The sequence below is a fragment of the Budorcas taxicolor genome, chromosome 22, assembly GCF_023091745.1.
Source record: "Budorcas taxicolor isolate Tak-1 chromosome 22, Takin1.1, whole genome shotgun sequence".
NCBI lineage: Eukaryota > Metazoa > Chordata > Mammalia > Artiodactyla > Bovidae > Budorcas > Budorcas taxicolor.
This window is the reverse complement of record NC_068931.1, coordinates 25,388,360-25,413,932: the sequence shown is the minus strand read 5'-3', so window position 1 is coordinate 25,413,932 and position 25,573 is coordinate 25,388,360. Positions and strand designations below refer to the sequence as shown.

At 41.5% G+C, this 25,573-nt stretch overlaps 1 protein-coding gene across 2 annotated transcripts in view; it reads right to left on the bottom strand.

Annotated features, from left to right (window-relative positions):
• The window catches only part of GAREM1 (GRB2 associated regulator of MAPK1 subtype 1), a 232,954-nt gene that overhangs the window by 139,629 nt on the left and 67,752 nt on the right, over positions 1–25,573 (bottom strand). For both annotated transcript variants that reach the window (XM_052660476.1, XM_052660477.1), the window contains exon 2: positions 12,736–12,876. In XM_052660476.1, coding sequence (XP_052516436.1) covers positions 12,736–12,876 — 141 coding nt within the window. The remainder of the gene's footprint in view (positions 1–12,735; positions 12,877–25,573) is intronic.

Sequence of the window (25,573 nt, the reverse complement as noted above, 5' to 3'; positions counted from 1 at the left end):
GCCACACCTGCCTGCTTCAAGGGGAAAGGAAATCAGACTGTTCTCTGGGCATCTCAGGCATCTTTGTAAACCAACTGGAAAAAAAAAAAAGTTCATTCTTTAAAGATGACTCAAGTTCCACGCGGTCAAAAATATTTAGTGAGCCCTTAAACCATCCAAGCCTGTGCCAGGTTCTATGAGGGACAGGACTGTCCTCAAGGAGCCTTTAGAAGCGGGGAGAATAAGGTCATGAAATAAATGCTCTTGGACACAAATTACTACAGGATTCCACACAGGAAGGACCTTATCTGTATATATGGTGTGGAAAACTGGGAAAAGCTTCTTGAGGGAGGTGGTGTGTGAGGGAGATGCTCACAAGCTGGGGGTGGCTGAAGTGTGAGCCATCCAAGGACTAGGATCAGCATGGAGTGTGGCAGGCGGGTGCAGCCCATTTGGGGAACAGCAAACAGGCCATTGTGGCTGGTGCCTGGCAAGGTGTGGATCAGAGACCAGCGCTCTCAGTTGAGTCTATTCTGGCCCTGATTAGAAGAGAGTCTGTACTTACCTGGTCAGTGGTGAAATAACAGCAGTAGTTGAGAAAGAATAATCTGACTGATGGGGGCAGGGAGGAGGCATGAGGGTCTTCAGAGACCCAGTGAGAGCAGGCTGGAAAAGGGGAGCAGCTTCGGCAGGGGCTGTGGAGGTGGTGTCCACAAGACTTGGCCAGGGGACTTCCCTGGTGGTCCAGTGGCTAAGACTCTGAGCCCCTAATGCAGGGGGCCCTGGGTTCGATCCCTGGTCAGGGAACTAGATCTCTCATGCCACAAGTAGGTCCACATGCCACCACTAAAGAAGTCCAGTGTGCTGTAATGAAGACCCAGCACAGCAAAAAAAAACCACAAACAAACAAACCCCAAAAAGCCAACAACAACAGCAACAAAAAAACAAACCAAGACTTGGCACACAATTACTTTGAGGAGCAAAGAGAAAAAGGCATGAGGTGGACAAGGGACTGAAATTTCCCTCTCTGGGTGACTGGCCTCACTACTACAAGTAAGAAAGCTGAGGGATTTCCCCGTGGTCCAGTGATTTTGAATCAACCCTTCAATGCGGGGGAGGTGGGTTTGATCCCTGGTCAGGTAACTAAGACCCTGCACGCTGCAGAGCAACTAAGCCAGAGCCTTGCAACTACTGAGCCTGCACACTGCAACAAAGTGCGACGCGCAGACAAAATAAAATTTAAAAAGAAAAATAAAGAACGCTGAGGTGATGAAAATGCTGTGAAGGACTGTACAGAAAGATGCAAGGGCCACTGAATATTAAGCTCACGGGATGCAAAAGACATGAGGGGAGACATGGAATATTTCAAACACTGATGTGCCCACGGCATCTCATTTACCTACAACAATTTTTCACATGTAGAAGATAAGAGCTCTGGGTTTCTTGTTTGTCTCCCGCTCACTCATTGGCTTGACTCACTCTTAGGGACAAAACCCCATGATGTTCTGTAAACCAGTCCTAACAGGTTGAAGACCTTGCTGAAGTACACCTTCTGGGAAAAAAGCACATGTGAGTGTCTGAATCATCTCCTTCTTGCCCTAAATGTCAGAAAGGCTCACTCGGTACACATGGTCTGTCGTTTCACTGTGGATAGCGCACCCGATAACTCCCCAGTTGGGTAAGAGCTTTAACAGAAGGCCAGCACACGACTGTCCTGGAGGGTGAGTCATAAAGGTAAGTGCTGCTGCTGCTGCTGAGTCACTTCAGTCGTGTCCGACTCTGTGCCACCCCATAGACGGCAGCCCACCAGGCTTCCCCCATCCCTGGGATTCTCCAGGCAAGAACACTGGAGTGGGTTGCCATTTCCTTCTCCAGTGCATGAAAGTAAAAAGTGAAAGTGAAGTCGCTCAGTCGTGTCCGACTCTTAGCGACCCCTTGGACTGCAGCCCACCAGGCTCCTCCATCCATGGATTTTCCAGGCAAGAGTACTGGAGTGGGCTGCGGAGCAAAGTGACTTCTTGAAGCTTTACCAGCACTGCATCAGTTTTGGAACATATGAAGCCCGTTTTCCGCAAAGAAAAACAACAACAACAACAAAAAAATCCTCTAAGCAATTCTTAAAAGCTGAAAGGGAACCTTTGAAAAGGTCACACCACCTCTCGGAGGTACAAATCCAACATGGAAATCAAATTACGAAGTGAGACGAACCCATCCCCACCCGTGTTATAAACACCCCATTAACAGCGTGGTTATAGGCAGCTTGCTCAAACTTTCCAGCTGATGTTAATCACATCATCTCACAGGTTAAACCAGACTCGAGCTGGAGTAATCTTCTTTCAAGTACTAACTTTCCATTCGGGACTGACATATAAGCTGGGGGGCGGGGGGAAGAAAAGAGAGAAAACAGTAACCTGGAGTTTTGAACTCTAAACACCATCCCTGTTTGCATACTCTGTTTGTTTTACATTTCAGAGCCTAGATTTTCTGTGTATAGATTCAGTATGTGATTTTCAAGGATTATGAGAGTAAACAGGCTGAAAAGTGAAAAGAGCAATCGAGGGATTCTCAAATATTTTATGAAAGTTTTTTACCGATGTTTATAGATCAAGAAAAGCCACTTACTGTGACACTGACTCTGCCCCGTATTTACTTATATGCCCCCTTTCCATTTCTCCCAAGAGCTCTGATTTTAAGGAGAAACTAATGCAAAAGAATTTCCTTTCTTCTCAAATCTCACTCACACACACACACACACTCACCCACCCCCTCTCCTCTATACTTAAATTACCACCACCAACTCGGTCAAGCCCTAGAAGCCGATGGACTGGGAGCAATCAAGCCCCCAAAGGAGGCTGGGGATGGTTCCACCACGTGAAAAGAGAATCATTTCTCTCTGGTTCACCTCGCACTGGGCTGTTTCTACACTTGACCCTGGAACAGAACAACCCAGGGAAAGGTGAACTTTCACCCCTCCAGAAATTACTTAAGACTGTAAGTAGGGTTCAAGGACTGAGGTAGGAATGGTTTTGTTACGAATACCACTGAAGAGTTAGACACAAAAATTCACTTTGCTGCTGGTTGTTGTCAGGGAGTCCTTTTCCCCTTCATATTACAAAAAATTTTGAAACATACTAAAAATGAATACCATCTACCCTTTACCTAGACTAAACAACTTTAACAGCCTGCCCAATATTCATCTCTGTTGATGTTTGATTTTGAAGTATATTATACATGAAAATCATTCCCCTCCCCTAAATAATTCAGTGTGTCTCTAACAAATAAGGATGTTTTCCTTCAAAACTGTAACACGAGAATCACACCTAACACAAAATCAAGATAATTCCCAAATGTCATCTCAGGATGAAAACCATTCACATTCTAGTTTACTTGGGTTATTATTCTTAAGTGTTTAGAAGTAAAACTAGAAAGCTATACCAAAGGCTGACAACAATCCTCAAGTCATTCTTCTATCAAAGGTTGATGCTTACATTAAGTTCTTTGTTTTGAGTTAAAACATCTGGGGGACACCCAAGTGTGAAAGAAACAACTCATCCGACCTCTGACCACAAACATTATGTTACAGTAGCTACGCCAACTACATCATAAAGAAGTGGAAACATCGGCAGAGACAACTTCCTAGACACTGGGCTATTATATTAATTAGTTTCCCCTTTTATCCTCTCTTGAGTAATCCTCCAACCAAGAAAGATGCCTCCAACTCTGTTATTGTTTAAAAAAAAAAAATTAGAAGCCTTTCACTCCTATGTCCTCTCCCTCAGCTTTTTTTTTAACATACTGTGACAAACATAGTTATCCATGCCTGCTGTCTCACCTTCCACTCATTTTTAACCCCCTCATGAAGTCTGATTTTTCTCCCATTTATTCACTGAGAATGTCCATTAGAAGACCACCAATGTCCTCAGTCACACTTAAAAGACCCTCTCCCTGGGCCTCCAGACTTGGGTAGGAAGCCCCCCAGGTTCCCTCCATCCCCTCCCCGGCCCAGGGCTCTCCATGCAGCTCTTCTCTTTGCCACTTTCTGTAATTTACTTGAGAGATGAGAACGTCACCTGTATGCAGATGACTTATAAATCTAGAAAAGGTCAAGATAAATATATGTTTCCTTAGTTTTCCCCTGGAGTCAGAATACTCGTGGGGAGCTGGGTGAAAGGAGAGAAAAGCAGAAGCTTTACTAAATTTACCAGCAAATTCTAACAGATCTCTCTTCTCTGTGATGGTCAGGATGACTTCCGTGTGGAAGTGCCTTCTAGCACATTCAAGAGGAACTGCGGTGGGGGAAACAGGTTGTGGAGCTGCAAGTCCTGAGTTCCAATCACACCCATTAGCTGGGTAATATTACAAGATCCTTAATGTCTTTAAACTTCAGTTCTCATTGGTGCACAAATACAGAAAATAGAACCTGTCTCGTGGGTTTGTTGTGAAAGTTACATGAAGACATACAAGCAAAGAATGTAATGTGTGTGTGGTTAGTTGCTTCAGTCGTGTCTGACTCTTTGTGACCGCGTCGGCCACAACTCACCAGGCTCCTCTGTCCACGGGATTTTCAGTGTAAGAATACTGGAGCGGGTTGCCATTGCCCTCCTCCAGGGGGATCTTCCCAACCCAGGGACTGAACCCGCATCTCCTGTGTCTCCTGCACTGTAGGCAGATTCTTTACCGCTGAGCCACCAGGGAAGCCCAACAAAAGAATATGTGCTTAGTTGCTCAGTTGTGTTCGACTCTGCAACCCTGTGGCCTGAAGCCCGCCAGGCTCCTCTGTCTATGGGGATTCTCCAGGCAAGAATACTGGAGTGGGTTCCAGGGGATCTTCCCAACCCAGTGATCAAACCCAGGTCTTTTCCATTGCAGGCACATTCTTTACTGTCTGAGCCACCAGGGAAGCAACTAGAGAAGAGCAAGCACTGAATAAAATTAAGTTATTGTTAACTGTGACCTAAAGATTCAATTATGAAAAAGGGTTATTTCTTAGCTAATATTTATTACTGGTACTGGCAAAACTGGTTAGGATAATATTGCTTGCCATGTACTGTTATTATTTAGTCATTAAGTCATCTTTGACTCTTTTTTTTTTTTTCCAAACCATTGGAGAATAGCCCACCAGGCTTCTCTGTCCATGGGACTTCCCAAGCAAGACTGCCATTTCCTTCTCCAGCGAATCTTCTGACTAAGGGATAGAACCCAAGTCTCCTGCACTGGCAGGTGGATTCTTTACCACTGATGCACCTGGGAAGCCCAATATTTGTACTGAGGACTTTTTAAAAGACAGACTGGTTACTTTCCATTTTATCACATAAGCTTTACACCGTGTAACAGAGAAAGTACACATACTGCTCTAAACAAGTAGTTACTTTTATAAATGGATGATTCACACTAATTAAACTCACAACCCAGGAGAATAAAATTAGCTTGTTTCAACATTTTCTTTTGTTCAGTGATTACAATTCAAGGTTATGTTAGATATCACATTACTATAATTTTGCCTGAGAGACAGACACTGCACATCCTACATTTTTAAAAACAGGTACTGCTGATATAAATGCAGGTGCTTGCTAAGGGCCTTGCAGATTTCATAAGCAATTCTAACTAACCTTGGGTTCCACTGTTACTTATTTGTGTACATATTGTAGCTAGGAGGGAAGCTGTTGTTGATGTTCAGTCGCTAAGCTGTGTCTGACTCTTTGCGACCCCCTGAACTGCAGCATGCCAGGCTCCCCAGCCCTTTACTATCTCCTGCAGTTTACTCAAATTCATGTCCATGGAGCCGGTGATGCCATCTAACCATCTCGTCCTCTGTTACCCCCTTCTCCTCCTGCCTTCAATCTTTCCCAGGATCGGGGTCTTTTCCAATGAGCTGGCGCTTTGTATCAGATGGCCAAGCACTGGAGTTTCAGCTTCAGCAGCAAATATTCAGGGCTGATTTCCTTTAGGATTGACTGGAGGAGGGAAGTACTGAGATTATTTTAGCTTATTAAAGAGTCACTGGATTTGCAGAAGGCTGAGAATTTAAAAATAGAAGCCAAATGTGGCTGGGGTTTATCTCAGATGCTTATGTTCAAGTGGCAGTCTGTTTGGTGAAGACACCAAGCATGCCACTGAATGATGTGCATTTTCATAAACCCAGGCAGAATCCCACTACTTCCCCAAGTGGTGGGCCATGGGTACACAGACACCTCACATTCTGATTCATCTGACTTCTCAGAGCTCTGTCCCCGGACAGCTCTTTCTGGTTAGTTTTCAGGAGAGAGGTGAGAATGAGGAGGTAACATTATTTAGTACTCATCTTGAGGTAGGGAAGCTGTTGAGTCAATAACGCAAATTAGAGCTCAGAGAATATTCACGGTATTTTCTAAGGAAAATTTCCATTTTATAAGTTGGAAACTTGGAGCTTAAAAGGGCAAATTCCAGAGGCAACAGCATATCCAGCTTTTTGTGGAGTCTGAAGTTTACATTAGTTTTACCGGACAAAATGTCAAATTGTGAATACCAAATCAGGGTTAATGCCCTAGGAAGGTTCAGCCTAAACCCAAGACACTTGCTTTAGTGTAAGCAATGTCGAGTGAGCTTGACTGATCGCTCTGAGACAAAAGGAATTTGACGAAGAGAAATCTGAACTGTTAAAGGGAGATCATTCATCTTTACAAACTATTGGCTATAATTAAGTTGCACTAGGTTCCTTTTTCTAATTTTTAAAAAGAATTTTGTTTTGTTTTGTTGTTGTTGTTTAACAAGTCAAGATAAACTGGGGAGGTAGGAGATGTTCAGGGTGAGTTAGCAGTGGAATAGGCCAGGCAGGAGTTTAGATGGTCTGAGGATGCAGAAAAATTCCGAATTCCCCGTTGTACATTCCTTAGGAAATCTTGGCCCTTTCGGTAGCAACAAGGAGTTAGAGCTTGGATAAAATTGATCTGTGATGCCTTTTGACTAAAATGTATGTGAAAGTGGCCATCACATTTCTAAACCCTATGCCAATTTTTCTTGAGTCGTTTCTCTGCTTTAGCAAAATACATGATGCTGACTAAACACATTTTCTCTCTCGGAATCAACTGTTTGTTAAACCAAGAAAATTTTTTTTATTCCAAATAAAAAATGTACTTTATCAGAAAGAAGGATGTCTTTATTTTTTTTTCTCAAGCACATCTAATAATTTCAGAATTCAGAGTAAGGTGATTCTTATCACCACCACGTGAGAGTGTAATTCTGATAAGAACTTCAAGTCGTATTTCTCTTCTCTGAAAATTTTATGACAGTATTTCTTTTCACATGAAGAATTTCATGAAAATCTGATTAAAAATATGGGAAAGGCACTCGGGATTGTGATTTTTCTAGAAATGCTGAGTTTTGCTATTTTTTGGAAAATATGTGAATAGAGCTGTGTATGGCTGCCTAGGCTGTGTACTGCACAACTCCAAGGGACACCATTTAGAGAGACCACAAAGTAAGGGGTGTTGCCTGGGACAGGACAGTGCAGTGGCCCTGATGGAAATGGTACACTGAGAAGGAGAAAAACAGCTGCCACCTATACCAGAAAATAAGGACAAAGGGGGCAAGTCATAAAGATGGATGGGCCAGCTTGTACCCAAATGGCAACATATGGACAAGTCGAGCATCAAAATAAACAAGGACAGGGAGATATTTTGACCCCCTGCATGAAGTAAGAATCTGTAACTCCATGCTGATAACAGGTAAGTAAAGGCACAGTGGGAGAGAGGAACAGCTCTTCCTTACAGCAGAATGACAACACACAGGAGAAGGAATGATGGAGTTAAGTTAGAAATGCACTATTTTACCACCTTCAAAGTACCAATTGAATCAGACAGGTATCATCAACAGCTGCTCAATAAAGGGGGTAGGGAGTTAGAGAAGGAACAGGATACCCACAGAATCTCAAAGAATCTTTTTTCAAACTTCCCAGTAACACAAAGCACATGCTAATTATACAGCAGAGAAATCATATGTCTTAACCGAGTGATCAAAATCAAGGTCACCAATAAGGGATAGAGGGACACCCGTGTCTCCAGATGTGATTTCACCTAGGACACAATCAGCCCAAAGTGCATAATTTCAATCTAATCATGAAGAGCCTGTGGAACCCAAAGTGAGGGTTATTCTAAAAAGCAACTTGCCCACATGCTTCTAGATTGTCAAGGAACATGAGAAAGGCTGAGGAACGGTCCCAGATTAAAGGAGACTAAAGGGACACGATAGGAAAAAACAGTAAGTGGTCTCAGACTAGAGGCTGTCCTGGAGGGAAAAAAATATTACTGGGACAAATGACAAAACCAGAACATGCGCTGCAGATTAAATCAAAGTATTAAACATTCTGAATTTGCTGACAGTACTGTGGTCACATACGAGGATATCCTTGCTTTTAGGAACTACATAATGAAGTACAAGGGGGATGTGTGTGGTCTGCTCCGAAGATTTGGGGTAAATAAATAAATAATATGGGTGTGTGTGGGAGTGTGCACACATGTAGAGAAAGAGATGGAAAAGAATACAACAAACATGGCAAAATGATGGTCAAAAATGGTTAAATAATATAAAGGAATCTATCATACTACTGCAGCCTCAAAATAAGAAGTTTAAAACAACAACAAAACAGTAGCCAAAACAACTCTGAGGGGTGTCAATCTGCTTTAATGAGCAGAAAAGTAATTCAACTTGTAATCTGTACTTCAAAACCAAGAGTTAAATCTTCAGAAACACTGTGCTATCGAAACGATAATCACCACCATTAACACCATGGAGCACTTGGTAAGTATTAATAGTAAGCATTTCCCACTTCACTCAGTGGTGAAGAATCTGCCTGCAATGCAGGAGACTGGGGTATGATTACTGAGTTGGGAAGACCCCCTGAAGAAGGAAATGGCAACCCACTCCAGTATTCTTGCCTGGGAGAATCCTATGGACTGGGGAGCCTGGAGGGCTACAGGCCATGGGGTTGCAAAGAGTCAGACTCGACTGAGTGACTATACAAACAAGCACTCAGAAAGGTGCTTAACTGGCATCACCTCTTTTCATCTTCACAACCACCCAAAGAGAAAGGCACTCTTTGTCTCCACTTTATAGAGAAAATTTAGATCCAGAGAGGTGGAGAAACTTGCCCGAATACACACAGTAAGTGGCAGAATCAGGAATCCAACTAGGCTGATTACAAAGCTGGTAGACTTTATTCCTACATCAAATGTATTTAATTATTAATTATTCATTAATTTTTCTCAAAGAATGAGTGATGACTCTCAATGTAAATGAAGTTATAACAAATCAGTGAAATATGCATGAATAAGTGTTTCTTCTAATAACTAAAATTAGAACACTAGTAAACCAGAGACATAAATGGTATTTTTAGCCTCCACTATTTACTTTATGCTCTCTTTCTTCCAAAGGCTGGACTTGGTCATAAATCCTTTGAAATAAAATACACCTGAGGATGTTCTTTCAAATGATTTTATCAAGTCTCATAAAACATTGGTTCCTTGCTATGGACTGAATGTTTACATCCTCCCAAAGTCAGATGCTGAAGGCTAAATCCCCAATGCGATGGAATTTGGAGGTGGGTTCTTTGGAGGGCAATTAGTCCTGAGGGTGGAGCCTTCATGAATGAGATTAGTGCCCTTCTAAGAATAGACTTGGGAAAGCTGATTGTTCTCTCTCACTCTCTACCATATCAGGACCCAGCAAGAAAATAATCATCCAAGAACCAGAAAGTGGGCTCTCACCAGACATCAGACCTGCTGGCACTTTGATCTTGGACTTCTCAAGAAATAAATTTCTTTTGTTTACAATCCATCCAGTCTATGGAATTTTGTTACAGCAACTTGAACTAAGACAGTTCCATTTCAAATTTTTCTTCCTTTAATATGTTTTCTTTCTTTTCATGTAAAGTGGTGCAATCTTAGTGCTCATGTTTCGTTTTAGCCTGGGCACCTCAACTTTACTTTAAAAATGAAAAAGTATCATTTGCAATATACTGCCTGGGGCTCCCAATTGAGTGGACTATCACTTTTCTTGCAGATAAAGAGTAAGCTGTCGACATACCATCTTTTATCCCAAAGGAAGATGAATGTTAAATATATATATATATATTTAGAACAACAAAACATTTGCAAGCATTTGCAGGTGTTTGGTGAAATCTCATCATCTGACACAGTGAATGCCCACTCCAGAACAAAGGATTTCCAACCTTGGCTGAATAACAAGAGGAGCTATTAAAACCCTGATGCTCAGCCCACACTCAAAGCCAATTAAATCAGAACCTTGGATGTGGGAACTGGGCATCAGTCATTTTTAAAGCTTCCCAGGTGATTCCCAGATATGTAGCCAAGTTTGAGATCCCTGGATGGAACATCCACAGCCATGAAGAATTGTATCTTTTGTGTACAGATCCAAAGGACTCACAAAGGCTTTTTGAATTAGTCTCACTTGTTAAGCAGCGTACAGTCCAACTGGCAAGTATGGGTGCAGGCAATGGCTCAGCAGGTAGAGAATCCGTTTGCAAAGCAGGAGACACAGGAGACATGGGTTCGATTCCTGGGTCAGGAAGATCCCCTGGAGGAGGAAATGGCAACCCACACCCGTATTCTTGCCTGGAGAATCCGATGGACAGAGAAGCCAAGTGGGCTGCAGTCCATGGGGTCACAAAGAGTGGACATGACTGAGTGACTAAGCACAAGGAAAAGGTAATGCAGTGAAACCAAATGCACATGATACAAGGGAAGCACATCAGGAGACAACATGGGGACGAGTCGGGGGAGCCAGCAGCCTCCTGATGAAACGACAGGCTCTGATGGAAGCACGGCTGAGGAAGGCAACTCCGGCCGGGGAATGGTTACACGGAAAAGCACTCAGAATGTCCCGGACACAGGAAAGTGACTAATCTAGCCAGAGGGGAAGGCCCGCTCTTCAGAGTGGAAAAGCTAAGTCTGGAGAAGTGGACTAGAATCAGAGCATGAGAGCTCTGAGCAGTAAGTTAGAGAGACTGGTGGCATATGGGGTCTCTAAAGAAATCTGCACATCTGATCAAATGACAACATTCGTTTGGGACAAGCAATGCCACAGAGCTATTCACAAGGGTTTCGAGGAAAGACTAAAAGCCAGTCTATTAAAAGAACACAACCGATTCGGTAAATTTATTCATCTGAATCACAACCTTACATCTTGCTTCTTGGTTTTCCACGAACTACAGGAACCATCATTTTGGCCCGGCTAAAACAAGCATGGAACTCACCTGTCGTGTGACCACTGGCAGGAGAGGCCAGGCAGGTGGAGGCTCTCGCTCATTCTCTGTCCCTCTGCCTGGCTCCCAATCTCACTCTTAACACTTCCTGTAGCTATATGTTCCTCCTTTTTCTATGAAGGCTACTCCTATGGCTGGGAAAGAGAATTCTAGGACAGGGTTTCAGGCAACAGAAATCTTTTCTTAAAATTTTTTCTGTAATAAGGATTTTGAGAAGTTTAGTGACTCCTAGGTCATATCCAGCAATGAAGACTCCTAGAAATAAGAGGGGGACCAAACCATTCTTACATCCCATAAATATTTACTGAACACATACCAATTACTGCTGTTCTAGGCAGCGGGAATACAGTGAAGCCCCTGTTCCAGACAGACAACTCTCTGGGCAATGCAGAGGTTTCGCTCAAAAATATGACAGAGGTCTAGGGCATCCTGCTACAGACTTTTGAAACATTAATGACAGTAGAGAAAAAGAAAAAGAGCCTTCACATAATGAACTATAAGGAACAGAAGGAAGTATAGGGGATATATATATATATAAAATGCTTTTTAAAAACTGCATGTATAAACTGCCACTATTGAAAATGGATTCAAGCTACTAGATGGATCCTCAATTCCTAGAACAGTGCTAGTACTTAGAAAGCCCTTAATAAAGATTAGTTAAATGACATGGAAAGGAATTAGTTAAATAATAGTAAAATTAGTTAACAAATACGTTAACTAAACTAGTTAAAAATTAGTTAAATAAACACAACAGTAACATGTTACACTGAATGGAATTCCCACTGAATGGAATTCCCAGTGAGGCAGGAAAGTAGCTATTATCTTGATTCAACTAAAGCAGTGAGGTCACCTCTGCTGTCTATTCTAAATGCTCTTTTGCAGAAGGACATGTGCAGGATCTGACTTTTCAATACTTTTAAAACCAGACCATAATGCTTATTTATGCAATGGTATCTTGTAAAACCATGAAATCAAAGTCATTCACAAACTGTGCTCAGGTTAATTCAGAGATCCTTGTGCTCAGAGGCTGCCTACACATATGGACTGCCTTTCCAAAGATATTTGTAACATTTTTGTTTTATGAATATCTAAGAAGAATTTGTGCTTAACAGGGAACTCTGCTCAATGTTATGTGGCAGCCTGGAGAGGAGGGGAGTCTGGGGGAGAATGCATACATGTACATGTATGGTGGAGTCCCTTTGCAGTCCACCTGAAACTTTCACAACATTGTTAATTGGCTATACTCCAGTACAAAATAAAAAGTTTAAAAAATGCACAAGATCATTAAAGAAAAAAAAAAGAATTCATGCTTAAGTACATGCATTAATTAGAAATTCCCATGACAAAATGAATCTGGTAACCAAAGTGTTTTGTTCTTCTTTGTCCAAGTCTTTTTATCCTCTAGTTTATAGATAACTCTCCTATTTTCTCACCGTAGAGGAGAAAATTAGCATATTCAAGTACCCTTCCTTGGCCCTGTCCCTTGAGAGGAGCTTTACCTGCATAATGTACCGGAATCTCTATCTTTGGCCCAATGACATAGTGCCCCTCCTCCAAGCTATGGGCAGTGATGGTGGTCCACTGACGGCACGAGTGAATCAGAAGGTAGTCATTTTCCCGCAGCCCTTCTATGCATTCTCCTGGAAAACAAATTTTATATAAGAAACTTAGAATCAGCATCTGCTTACTCCATTCTCTGCAACACAATTTCATTAGTTATAAGTTCACTAATGGAGAAGTTGATAGTTCATCCCAAGATGAGATAAAGTCCCCTTTTGAATCAGCAATTTAAAAAGAGGCATCCCATGCCAAGTTGACAACTATACACAGGATTCCATAAAAATGTTTCCCACTTATCTGCAAAGAGATTGTCAAATACCTCATTCTATCTTAGTGGTATTTCAACAATAATATAATAAAATAAACACATACTGAGTGCCAACAGTATACTGAGCACATCTAATTAAATGTTTTATATATTATTTCAATGTAATAGAATAACATTATGAGGCTGATATTGTTCCTTATTTACAGACAAGAAAAATGAAGGTTCAGAATGTTAAGTATAGGGGTTTCCCTGGTGGCTCAGTGGTAAAGAATCCACCTGCCATTGTATGGAAGACATGGGTTCAATCCCTGACCTGGGAAGATTCCACATGCCTCAGAGCAACTGAACCCATGAGCCACAACTACGGAGCCTGGTCTCTAGAGCGTGGGGAGCCACGACGACTGCACCTTCGTGCTGCAACTACTGAAGTCCGCCTGGCCTGGACCCCATGCTCCACACAACAGAAGCCACCGCAAGGAGAAGCCTGCACACCGCAACTAGAGAGGAGCCCCAGCTCTCTGCAACTAGAGGAAAGCCCATGCAGTATCGAAGACCCAGCTCAGATGTGATAAATACATAAATAAACAAAGTCATTTTTTAAAACAGAAATGTATACTCTAAGCGCACAGATTTAATGAGCAGAAAGCTGCAGATTCAAGCCTAGGTCAGATTCCAAAGCTTATGCTCTTTTTTTTTTCTTGGCTACACCATGGCTCGTGGGACCCTAGTTCCTTAAAACAGGAGTGGAACCCAGGCCTTTGTGCGTGAAAGCATAAAGTCCCAACCGCTGGATTGCCAGGGAATTTAACCAAAGCTTATGTTCTTAATCACTACAATATAACTACCAAAAACAAAAAATTTATCTCTAAGTTTATCTCTCTCTGTTGAAACAGTACTTGAGATTAAATGCTTATAATCTCCTTTCAAATTTTACATGTTTTAGTACTGTACTGGTACAAAAACAGACACATAAATCAACGGAACCGAACAGAAAGCCTAGAAATAAACCCACACACTTATGGTTAATTAATCTACAACAAAGGAAGCAAGAATACAAAATAGAGAAAACACAGTCTCTATAGCAAGTGTTTCTGGGAAAACTGGCCAGTTCTATGTAAAGGAATAAAATTAAAACATTCTTCAACATCATACATATACAAAAATGAACTCAAAATGGATTAGAGACCTAATTGTAAGACGATATAACTCTCAAACTCTTAGAGGAAAAGAACACACTGGCAGAATCCTTTTATGATATGTTAGAGCAATATTTTTTTGGATCTGCTTCCGAGACTAATGGAAATAAAAGCAAAAATAAACAGATGGAACCTAATCAAACTTCAGAACTTTTACACAGCAAAGGAAGCCAGAAAGAAAATAAAAAGACAACTTACAGAATGAGAGAAAATATTCACAATGTGACTGACAAGGGATTAACTTACAAAATATACAAACAGCTCACTTAGTTCCATATCAAAAAAACAACCCAATTAAAAAATGGGCATATCAAAATAGACATTTCTCCAAAGAAGACATACAGATGGACAACAGACACAAGAAAGAATGCTCAACATCACTAATTATTCAGTTCAGTCACTCACTCGTGGCCGACTCTTTGCGACCCCATGAATCACAGCACTCCAGGCCTCCATGTTTATCACCAACTCCCGGAGTTTACTCAAACTCATGTCCATCGAGGCGGTGATGCCATCCAGCCATCTCATCCTCTGTCATCCCCTACTCCTCCTGCTCCCAATCCCTCCCAGCATCAGGGTCTTTTCCAATGAGTCAACTCTTCACATGAGGTGGCCAAAGTACTGGAGTTTCAGCTTTAGCATCAGTCCTTCCAAAGAACACCCGGGACTGATCTCCTTTAGAATGGACTGGTTAAATCTCCTTGCAGTCCAAGGGACTCTCAAGAGTCCACAGTTGAAAAGCATCAATTCTGCAGCGCTCGGCTTTCTTCACAGTCCAACTCTCACATCCATACATGACCAATGGAAAAACCATAGCCTTGACTAGAAGGACCTTTGTTGGCAAAGTAATGTCTCTGATTTTCAATATGCTATCTAAGTTGGTCATAACTTTCCTTCCAAGGAGTGTCTTTTAATTCTATGGCTGCAATCACCATCTGCAGTGATTTTGGAGCCCCAAAAAATAAAGTCGGACACTTTCCACATCTATTTCCCATGAAGTGATGGGACCACATGCCATGATCTTCGTTTTCTGAATGTTGAGCTTTAGGCCAACTTTTTCACTCTCCTCTTTCACTTTCATCAACAGGCTTTTTAGTTCCTCTTCACTTTCTGCCATAAGGGTGGTGTCATCTGCATATCTGAGGATATTGATATTTCTCCCGGCAATCTTGATTCCAGCTTGTGCTTCTTCCAGCCCAGCGTTTCTCATGATGTACTCTGCATAGAAGTTAAATAAGCAGGGTGAAAATATACAGCCTTGACATACTCCTTTTCCTTTTGGAACCAGTCTGTTGTTCCATGTCCAGTTCTAACTTACTTCCTGACCTGCATACAGGTTTCTCAAGAGGCAGGTTAGGTGGTCTGGTATTCCCATCTCTTTCAGAATTTTCCACAGTTTATTATGATCCACACAGTCAAAGGCTTTGGCATAGTTAATAAAGCAGAAATAGATGTTTTTCTGGAACTCTCTTGCTGATTCCATGATCCAGCAGATGTTGGCAATTTGATCTCTGGTTCCTCTGCCTTTTCTAAAACCAGTTTGAACATCTGGAAGTTCACGGTTCACATCCACTGGAGAAGGGAATGGCAAACCACTTCAGTATTCTTGCCTTGAGAACCCCATGAACAGCATGAAAAGGCAAAACGATAGGATACTGCAAGGGGAACTCCCCAGGTCGGTAGGTGCCCAATATGCTACTGGAGATCAGTGGAGAAATAACTCCAGAAAGAATGAAAGGATGGAGCCAAAGCAAAAACAATACCCAGTTGTGGATGTGACTGGTGATAGAAGCAAGGTCCGATGCAGTAAAGAGCAATATTGCATAGGAACCTGGAATGTTTGGTCCATGAATCAAGGCAAATTGGAAGTGGTCAAACAGGAGATGGCAAGAGTGAACATTAACATTCTAGGGATCAGTGAACTAAAATGGACTGGAATAGGTGAATTTAACTCAGATGACCATTGTATCTACTACTGTGGGCAAGAATCCCTTAGAAGAAATGGAGTAGCCATCATAGTCAACAAAAGAGCCTGAAATGCAGTACTTGGATGCAATCTCAAAAACAACAGACTGATCTCTTTTCGTTTCCAAGGCAAACCATTCAATATCACGGTAATCCAAGCCTATGCCCCAACCAGGAACACTGAAGAAGCTGAAGTTGAATGGTTCTATGAAGACCTACAAGACCTTTTAGAAATGACACCCAAAAAAGATGTCCTTTTCTTTATAGGGGACTGGAATGCAAAAGTGGGAAGTCAAGAGATACCTTGAGTAACAGGCAAATTTGGCCTTGGAATATGGAATGAAGCAGGGCAAAGGCTAATAGAGTTCTGCCAAGAGAATGCACTGGTCATAGCAAACACCCTCTTCCAACAACACAAGAGAAGACTCTGCACATGGACATCACCAGATGGTCAACACCAAAATCAGACTGACTATTCTTTGCAGCCAAAGATGGAGAAGCTCTATACAGTCAGCAAAAAGAAGACTGGGAGCTGACTGTGGCTCAGATCATGAACTCCTTATTGCCAAATTCAGACTGAAATTGAAGAAAGTAGGGAAAACCGCTAGACCATTCAGGTATGACCTAAATCAAATCCCTTATGATTATACAGTGGAAATGAGAAATAGATTTAAAGGCCTAGATCTGATACATAGAGTGCCTGATGAACTATGGACAGAGGTTCGTGACATTGTATAGGAGACAGGGATTAAGACCATCCCCATGGAAAAGAAATGCAAAAAAGCAAAATGGCTGTCTGAGGAGGCCTTACAAATAGCTGTGAACAGAAGAGAAGTGAAAAGCAGAAGAGAAAAGGAAAGATATAAGCATCTGAATGCAGAGTTCCAAAGAATAGCAAGGAGAGATAAGAAAGCCTTCTTCAGCAATCAATGGAAAGAAATAGAGGAAAACAACAGAATAGGAAAGACTAGAGATCTCTTCAAGAAAATTAGAGATACCAAGGGAACATTTCATGCAAAGATGGGCTCGATAAAGGACAGAAATGGTATGGACCTAACAGAAGCAGAAGATATTAAGACGGGGTGGCAAGAATACAGAGAAGAACTGTACAAAAAAGAGCTTCATGACCCAGATAATCACGATGGTGTGATCACTCACCTAGAGCCAGACATCCTGGAATGTGAAGTCAAGTGGGCCTTAGAAAGCATCACTACGAACAAAGCCAGTGGAGGTGATGGAATTCCAGTTGAGCTATTTCACTAATTATTAGAGAAATACAAATCGAAACAACAATGAAGTATTACTCACTTCACACCAATAGAATAACCATCGTCAAAAAGTCTACAAACAATAAATGCTGGAGAGGGTGTAGAGAAAAGGGAACCCCCCTAAACTGTCGGTGGGAATGTAAATTGTTACAGGCAAGATGGAGAACAGTAAAGAGGTTCCTCAAAGAACTAAAAACAGTTAACATATGATCCAGCAATCCCATCCCTCGGCAAGTATCAGGAAAAGACAAAACTCTAATTTGAAAAGATGCAGGCACCCTAATGTTCACTGCAGCACTATTTACAATAGCTAAGATATGGGAGTAGCCTAAATGTCCACTGATGGATAAAAAGATAAAGAAGATGTGGGATATGTATACAATAGAATATTACTCAGCCATAAAAAAGAATGACATAATGCCTTTTGTAGCCATATGGATGGACCTAGACACTATCATACTAATGGAGTAAGTCAAAGAAAGACAAATATCATATGATATCACTTTCGTTCGGAATCTAAAACTATGATGCAAGTGAACTTATTTCCAAAACAGAGACTCATAGGCATAGAAAACAAAATTATGTTTATCAAAGGAGAATGGTGAGGGAGAGGGGTAAATTAAGAGTCCAGAATTAACAGATATACACTACTCAATATAAAAAAGAAAAACAGCACTGGGGACTATATTCAAAATATCATAATAATCAATAATGGAAAAGAACCTGAAAAAGAATATAAATGTAACTGAATATGTGTAACTTTTTCTGGAACTCTCTTGTTTTTTCAATGATCCAACAAATGCTGGAAATTTGATCTTTGGTTCCTCTCTGCCTTTTCTAAATCCAGCTTGAACATCTGGAAGTTCACGGTTCATGTACTGTTGAAGCCTGGCTTGGAGAATTTTGAGCATTACTTTGCTGGCATGTGAGATGAGTGTGAAGAACCGACTCATTGGAAAAGGCCCTGATAGTGGCAAAGATTGAAGGCGGGAGAAGGGGAGGACAGAGGATGAAATGGTTGGATGGCATCACCAACTCAATGGACATGAGTTTGAGTAAGCTCCCAGAGTTGGTGATGGACAGGGAAGCCTGGTATGCTGCACTCCATGGGGTTGCAAAAAGTCGGACACAACTGAGCAACTGAACTGAACTGAGTGCAACTGTGCAGTAGTTTGCACGTTCTTTGGCATTGCCTTTCTTTGGGATTGAAATGAAAACTGACCTTTTCCAGTCCTGTGGCCACTGCCGAGCTTTCCAAATTCGCTGGCAGATTGAATGCAGCACTTTCACAGCATCATCTTTTAGGATTTGAAATACCTCAACTGGAATTCTATCACCTCCATTAGCTCTGTTTGTAGTGATGATTCCTAAGGCCCAACTTGACTTCACATTCCAAAATGTCCGGCTCTACATGAGTGATCATACCATTGTGGTTATCTGGGTCATGAAGATCTTTTTGTATAGTTCTCCTGTGTATTCTTGCCGCCTCTTCTTAATATCTTCTGCTTCTGTTAGGTCCACGCCATTTGTGTCCTTTATTGTGTCTATCTTTGCAAGAAATGTTCCCTTGGTATCTCTAATTTTCTTGAAGAGATCTCTAGTCTTTCCCATTCTCTTGTTTTCCTCTATTTCTTTGCACTGATCACTGAGGAAGGCTTTATCTCTCCTTGCCATTCTTTGGAACTCTGCACGCAAATGGGAATATCTTTCCTTTTTTCCTTTACCTTTGGCTTCTCTTTTCTCAGCTGTTTGTAAGACCTCTTCAGACAACCATTTTGCCTTTTTGCATTTCTTTTTCTTGGGGATGGTCTTGATCACTGCGTCCTGTACAATGTCACAAAACTCCATCCATAGTTCTTCAGGCACTCTGTCTATCAGATCTAATCCCTTGAATCTATTTGTCATTTCCACTGTATAATTGTAAGATATTTGATGTAGGTCATACCTAAATGGTCAAGCGGTCTTCCCTACTTTCTTCAATTTAAGTCTGAATTTGGCAATAAAGCGCTTATGATCTGAGCCACAATCAGCTCCTGATCTTGTTTTTGTTGACTGTATAGAGCTTCTTCATCTTTGGCTGCAAAGAATATAATCAATCTGATTTTGGTGTTGACCATCTGGTGATGTCCATGTGTAGAGTCTTCTCTTGTGTTGTTGGAAGAGGGTGTTTGCTATGACCAGTCCGTTCCCTTGGCAAAACTCTGTTAGCCTTTGCCCTGCTTCATTCTGTACTCCAAGGGAAAATTTGCCTGTTACTCCAGGTATCTCTTGACTTCCTACTTTTGCATTCCAGTCCCCTATAATGAAAAGGACATCTTTTTGGGGTGTTAATTCTAAAAGGTCTTGTGGGTCTTCATAGCAGTGTTCAGCTTCAGCTTCTTCAGCATTAGTGGTTTGGCATAGACTTGGATTACCATGATATTGAATGATTTGCCTTAGAAACGAACAGAGATCATTCTGTCATTTTTGAGATTGCACCCAAGTACTGAATTTCGGACTCCTTGTTGACTGTGAGGACTACTCCATGTCTTCTAAGGGATTCTTGCCCACAGTAGTAGATATAATGGTCATCTGAGTTATATTCGTCCATTCCAGTCCATTTTAGTTCCCTTATTCCTAAAATGTCAATGTTCACACTTGCCATCTCCTGTTTAACCACTTCTAATTTGCCTTGATTCATGGACCAAACATTCCAGGTTCCTGTGCAATATTGCTCTTTACAGCACCGGACTCTACTCCATCACCAGTTACACCCACTACTGGGTGTTGTTTCGCTTTGGCTCCATCTCTTCATTCTTTCTGGTGTTATTTCTACATTCAGAAAAACTCAACATTCAGAAAACTAAGAACATGGAATCTGGCCCCATCACTTCATGGCAAATAGATGGGGAAACAATGGAAACAGTGAGAGACTTTTTTCAGGGCGACTCCAAAATCACTGCAAATGGTGACTGCAGTCATGAAATTAAAAGGTGCTTGTTCCTTTGAAGAAAAGCTATGACCAACCTAGACAGCATATTAAAAAGCAGAGACATTACTTTGCCAACAAAGGTCCGTCTACTCAAAGCTACGGTTTTTCCAGTAGTCATGTATGGATGTGAGAGTTAGACCATAAAGAAATCTGAGCTCTGAAGAACTGATGCTTTTGAACGGTGGTGTTGGAGAAGACTCTTGAGAGTCCCTTGGACTGCAAGGAGATCAAACCAGTCAATCCTAAAGGAATTCAGTCCTGCATTGGAAGGACTGATGCTGAAGCTGAAGCTCCAATACTTTGGCCACCTGATGCAAAGAACTGACTCTTTGGAAAAGACCCTGATGCTGGGAAAGATTGAAGGCAGGAGGAGAAGGGGACAGCAGAGGATGAGATGGATGGATGCCATCACCGACTAAATGGACATGAGTTTCAGTAAGCTTTGAGAGTTGGTGATGGACAGGGAATCCTGGCATGCTGCAGTCCATGGGGTTGCAAAGAGTCGGATATGACTTAGCAACTGAACTGAACTGATATGTAACTGTAACTACAACTGAAAGTAACACAATACTGTAAATCAGCTATCCTTCAATAAAACAATAAAATTTTATGTTTTGTCGATTCTCTCTGGCCTCCTACTAAATTTCCCAATCAACTGAAAATAATGAAACTTTGTAACACAAAATGAAATTATTTCTCATTTTAATACTTTCTAAAGTAACTTTTCAGCATTTGACCCAATAACAAACTATTTCAAATGAGAAATCTATCCCCTGAAACTTCAAAAATGTTTTTTTCTGGATATTAAAATAATCCACCCCCCACTAACCCTGGTTTACAATTTTTCAATGGTCAAAAAAATGAACCAACAAAAACAACAGCAACCTGAAGAGACTAATTGCTTTATACAGAAAACAATATGCCTTCCTTATTTTTGACATTATATCAAGATGTCAAAATATATTAAATATATTTATATTTATATATCTGAATAAATGAATTATTATTGATTTCACTAGTGTTCTGAAATGGCATTCATAGACTTCTCAAAACATTTTTAAAGTGTCAGTATTTTTTCAGTAAATAAAGTAGAGGAAGCTGTAATGATCAACTCGGTTATCAGAGTCATAAATGGTGGGAGGACAAGGTTCATAAAGCCACCACCAGGGGACCACTGGTACTCACGGGCCCTCTGCATCCCTCAAGTGTGAAAGAAAGCAGGAAAGAAAGATCTGGAATGGCTGCACCAAAGGAGAAATTAAGCAGCCTTCTAGGCGCTCCCCATTAGGAGGCAGGATGATAGGAAGGGCATAAACCCAGGAGGCAGGTGTTACAAGCGTGCACTTTAGGTCCAGCAGACCTGGTCAAGTCCGAGCCCTGCCCCCGCCACTGTATGGTCCTGGGCAGGAACCTTCTCTTTACTGTGAGATGGGGCAACAACAGTCCCTGCTTCACAGAGCAGCTGTGAAGACGTGCGGTGAAAGTGATGGAAAGGTGCAGCACACGTCTGACCATGTTAGGAACAATCAGTAAAGGTCAGCTATTAATTTTATTGGAAGCTTTTTCTCTCTAAAACCCAGTCCTCACATAAACATTGTAATTTAGGTGCTATGAATCTTCCCCAGGTGAGGAAATGACCTTTAGAGCAGTCAAGAAGCTTGTCCTTTTCTTCTAAGTGGCAGAATACTCACTCCGTGGTTCCACTCGCTACTCTGCTCTTCCAACACCACAGTCCTTTGCCTTTGAAAACCACCAATGACAACCCAAGAAATAGGAAGACACCGACCTTTGGCCTCAAGTCTCACTCCTTGACTCAACCTGTAAGACAGGCGCTACTCGGAGTGCTTGAGATGCAGGAGCAAACAAAACAAATGGTCCTGCCCTAAGGATGCTCAGGAATCCAACAGGAAGGCGACAGACAGGACCATTAACACAAATGAATGATTAAATTATGAACTACAAAGTGAAAGGCACCACGGGAAAGGGGTAAGGGATCAGGAACATACAAGAAAGAAGAGTCAGTTGCAAGTTTGTCGTTTTGAGATATTTCTCATTTATTTATCCAACAACATGTATTTATTTTGCGTTTTTAAAAAAAACAGCTGGAGAGGCAGCCTTGCAAGCATGACTGAGGGGATGAAAAAGCTCGAGGAAAGTGTAAAAAGTACATTATTCTTTAGTCAATAAGAAAAAAAAACAGCAGAGGCCATTTGAAATTCTAGGGAAGACAAAAAACCTAGATAAGAAAGCTTTGTCCAAACATTATGAAAATAATAAAGAGGTATGATTTTAAGCAAAAATCCAAAAACAGTGACACTAAAAAACAAACAACCCCCTCACCTGATTTACTGAGTTATAAATGATATTCAAAGAACTGTACATATTTAATGTGGACAATATGCTGACCAACAAACCCTTCAGAATGTTTTATGCACAAAGCAACCGGGGAGTGAGCAAAAATATAAAGAAGACCTTGCCCCTCATTCTCCTGGGTAAGATACGTTCTCGTAATTTCACATAAGGCAGGATGGGATGAACACTACTGCAAGAGTAATAAGATACTGAGAGTGCAGGTGGGGACTTTAGCAAAGAGGATCAACAAAGTGCTAACGGGGAATATACAGCATTTGGGTTGATTCTTCTGTGATGGATGAGTTGGGCTTAAATGAGGTGGAATAGGGAGCCACTGAAGAGTTTTGGATTGTCAAAATTCTGCTTTAGGAAAATTAATGTGGTAGTACTATAAAAAATGGGCTTCCCTGATGGCTCAGTGGTAAAGAATCCGCCTACCAGTTCAGGAGACGTGGGTTCTATCCCCAGTGAAGGAAATGGCAACCCACTCCAGTATTCTTGCCTGGGAAATCTCATGGACAGAGGAGCCTGGTGGGGCTATAGTCCATGGAGTCACAAAAGAGTCGGACACGACTTTGCAACTAAACAACTATGTATGAGATAGATGAGGGAGGAGAAACCAGAGCTGTGGGGTGTGTGCAGGAAACTCAGAAGGAATACACAGTGCCATTCAGGGAAAAGAGAAAATGTCATTTTCTGCAACTAAATTGTTAGTTCATAAAAACTGTTTTAATTTTATTCCACAGTGGGCTCTAAAGAGGCAGCCAAGAAGCAACTGCAGTGAAGTTAGTCAGAAAATTTAACGTGAAATCCTCCCACTTGCTGATGCAGTAAACACTCTATCAAGAGGATTCAGAATGATTGCTGCAGCCATAAAGTAGTAAGAAACCGATGCCTATTTTTCAGCTTATGTCTTTTTCATTTTTTAAAACAACTGAACCAAGTGCCTGCTTGAGGCAAAATAAGTCTCACAAAAATTGTCTAGGAAAAAAAGCTTAATATAATCACTTAAAATATCCTTGGGCAGGTCACTAATAGAGACACTATTTAAATGAATTCATGAAGTAAACATTTTTTTTGTGCTATAATTATCCTGTTGCTTAAGTACTATGTATAACATGCTAAAACTTACATATTTAGCTCAAAGATGTAGTAAAAAGAACTCTCAAAGAACTGTGTGTTACATTCCAAAATACGTTAGTGCCATCCTGAATTTCCCCACATCTGGGATATACTTATAAATATTTGACTGGTTTGCCCTTGATTCTCAAGTCTCACAACCTGTTAAAATCATTTCTCATGTTAGGGGAACATTAAATCTATGGATTCTTTAAAGTCAGTCCACTTAAAAAAAAAATCTCAAAATTTAAAATAAATATTTATAATCTGGACTTACACAAACTGTGCTCCTTTATTTGTCTGACCAACAATCTCCTGATTCACTTTTCTGATGTCTCCGTCTTACCTGCTCCTAGTTTTCTCCCCTTTTAATTGTAATTATAGGAGTTAATCAAGGTTCCCAAGTGGCTTCCCAGGTGGTCCTAGTGATAAAGAACCTGCCTGCTAATGCAGGAGACACAAGAGACACAGGTTCAATCCCTGGGTCGGATAGATCCCCTGGAGAAGGGCATGGCAACCCCTCCATTCTTCCCTGGAGAATCCCATGGACAGAGGAGCCTGGCAGGCCACAGCCCACGGGGCTGCAAAGAGTTGGACACGACTCAACGATTGAAACACACACAATCAAGGTTCCACCCTTAGCCTGTTCACCTTTTCTCTCTCCTTTACAATCGTATACATCTCTCAATGGTCCAATTAGTTATGGACAACTTTCGAATCCATGCTGCCGGTCACTAACTTCTCTTCTGAGCTCAGAGTCCAGACTTTACCTTCTGCATACTTCTGCCATGCTATTCATTCAGGCATCACACAATTATTCAATACTTATCCAGGACCAGCTATGTTTTAGGACCTAGAGATACGGCAGTGAACCAAGTACCTGCTCTCATAGATCTAACCTCTTGACTGGGCTTTCAATCCTCTACTCTTCACTTTTTCAATTTATTGAAATATTGCTGCAGACGAAACTGTCAGAAGAACACAGCCCTGCTCATCTTCTTCGACTCCCATCTGCCTTCAGAGGTTCCCAGCCACAAGGAGGCCTTAATTCCATGGCCCAATAGTCAAGACTCCCATGATCTAGTTCTTAAGAGTCTCTCACCTTATGTTCCCCACATCATATACTGGAGCGCAAAAAAACAGTTCTCTGGTCCACATACACATGGCACTTTCATACATCTGGGCCATCCTCTCACTTTCTTTCATTTTCCTGCAATGAAATGCCTTATATTTGAATTTATCTCCCAATCCCTATTTACTCATGACTCATCTTACTGGCTCTTGATAGACCAGCTCTATGAATGTCTTCCTGCTTTGAATACCAGTATTTTTCACTCAAACTGTACTAATTTTGTAACTTTTTTGCTTATCATCTATCCTAATAGTGTTAGTCACTGAGTTGTGTCTGACTCTTTGTGACCCATGGACTGCAGAAGGCCAGGCTCCTCCACCCATGGGATTCTCCAGGCAAAAATACTGGAGTGGGTTGCCATTCCCTTCTCCAGGGGATCTTCCCGACCCAGGGATCAAACCCAGGTCTCCTGTATTGCAGGCAGATTCTTTACTGTCTGAGCCACCAGGGAAAACCCTTGAGAACCATGGGGATAAGGAACAGACATTCAAGACCGTACATGCTGT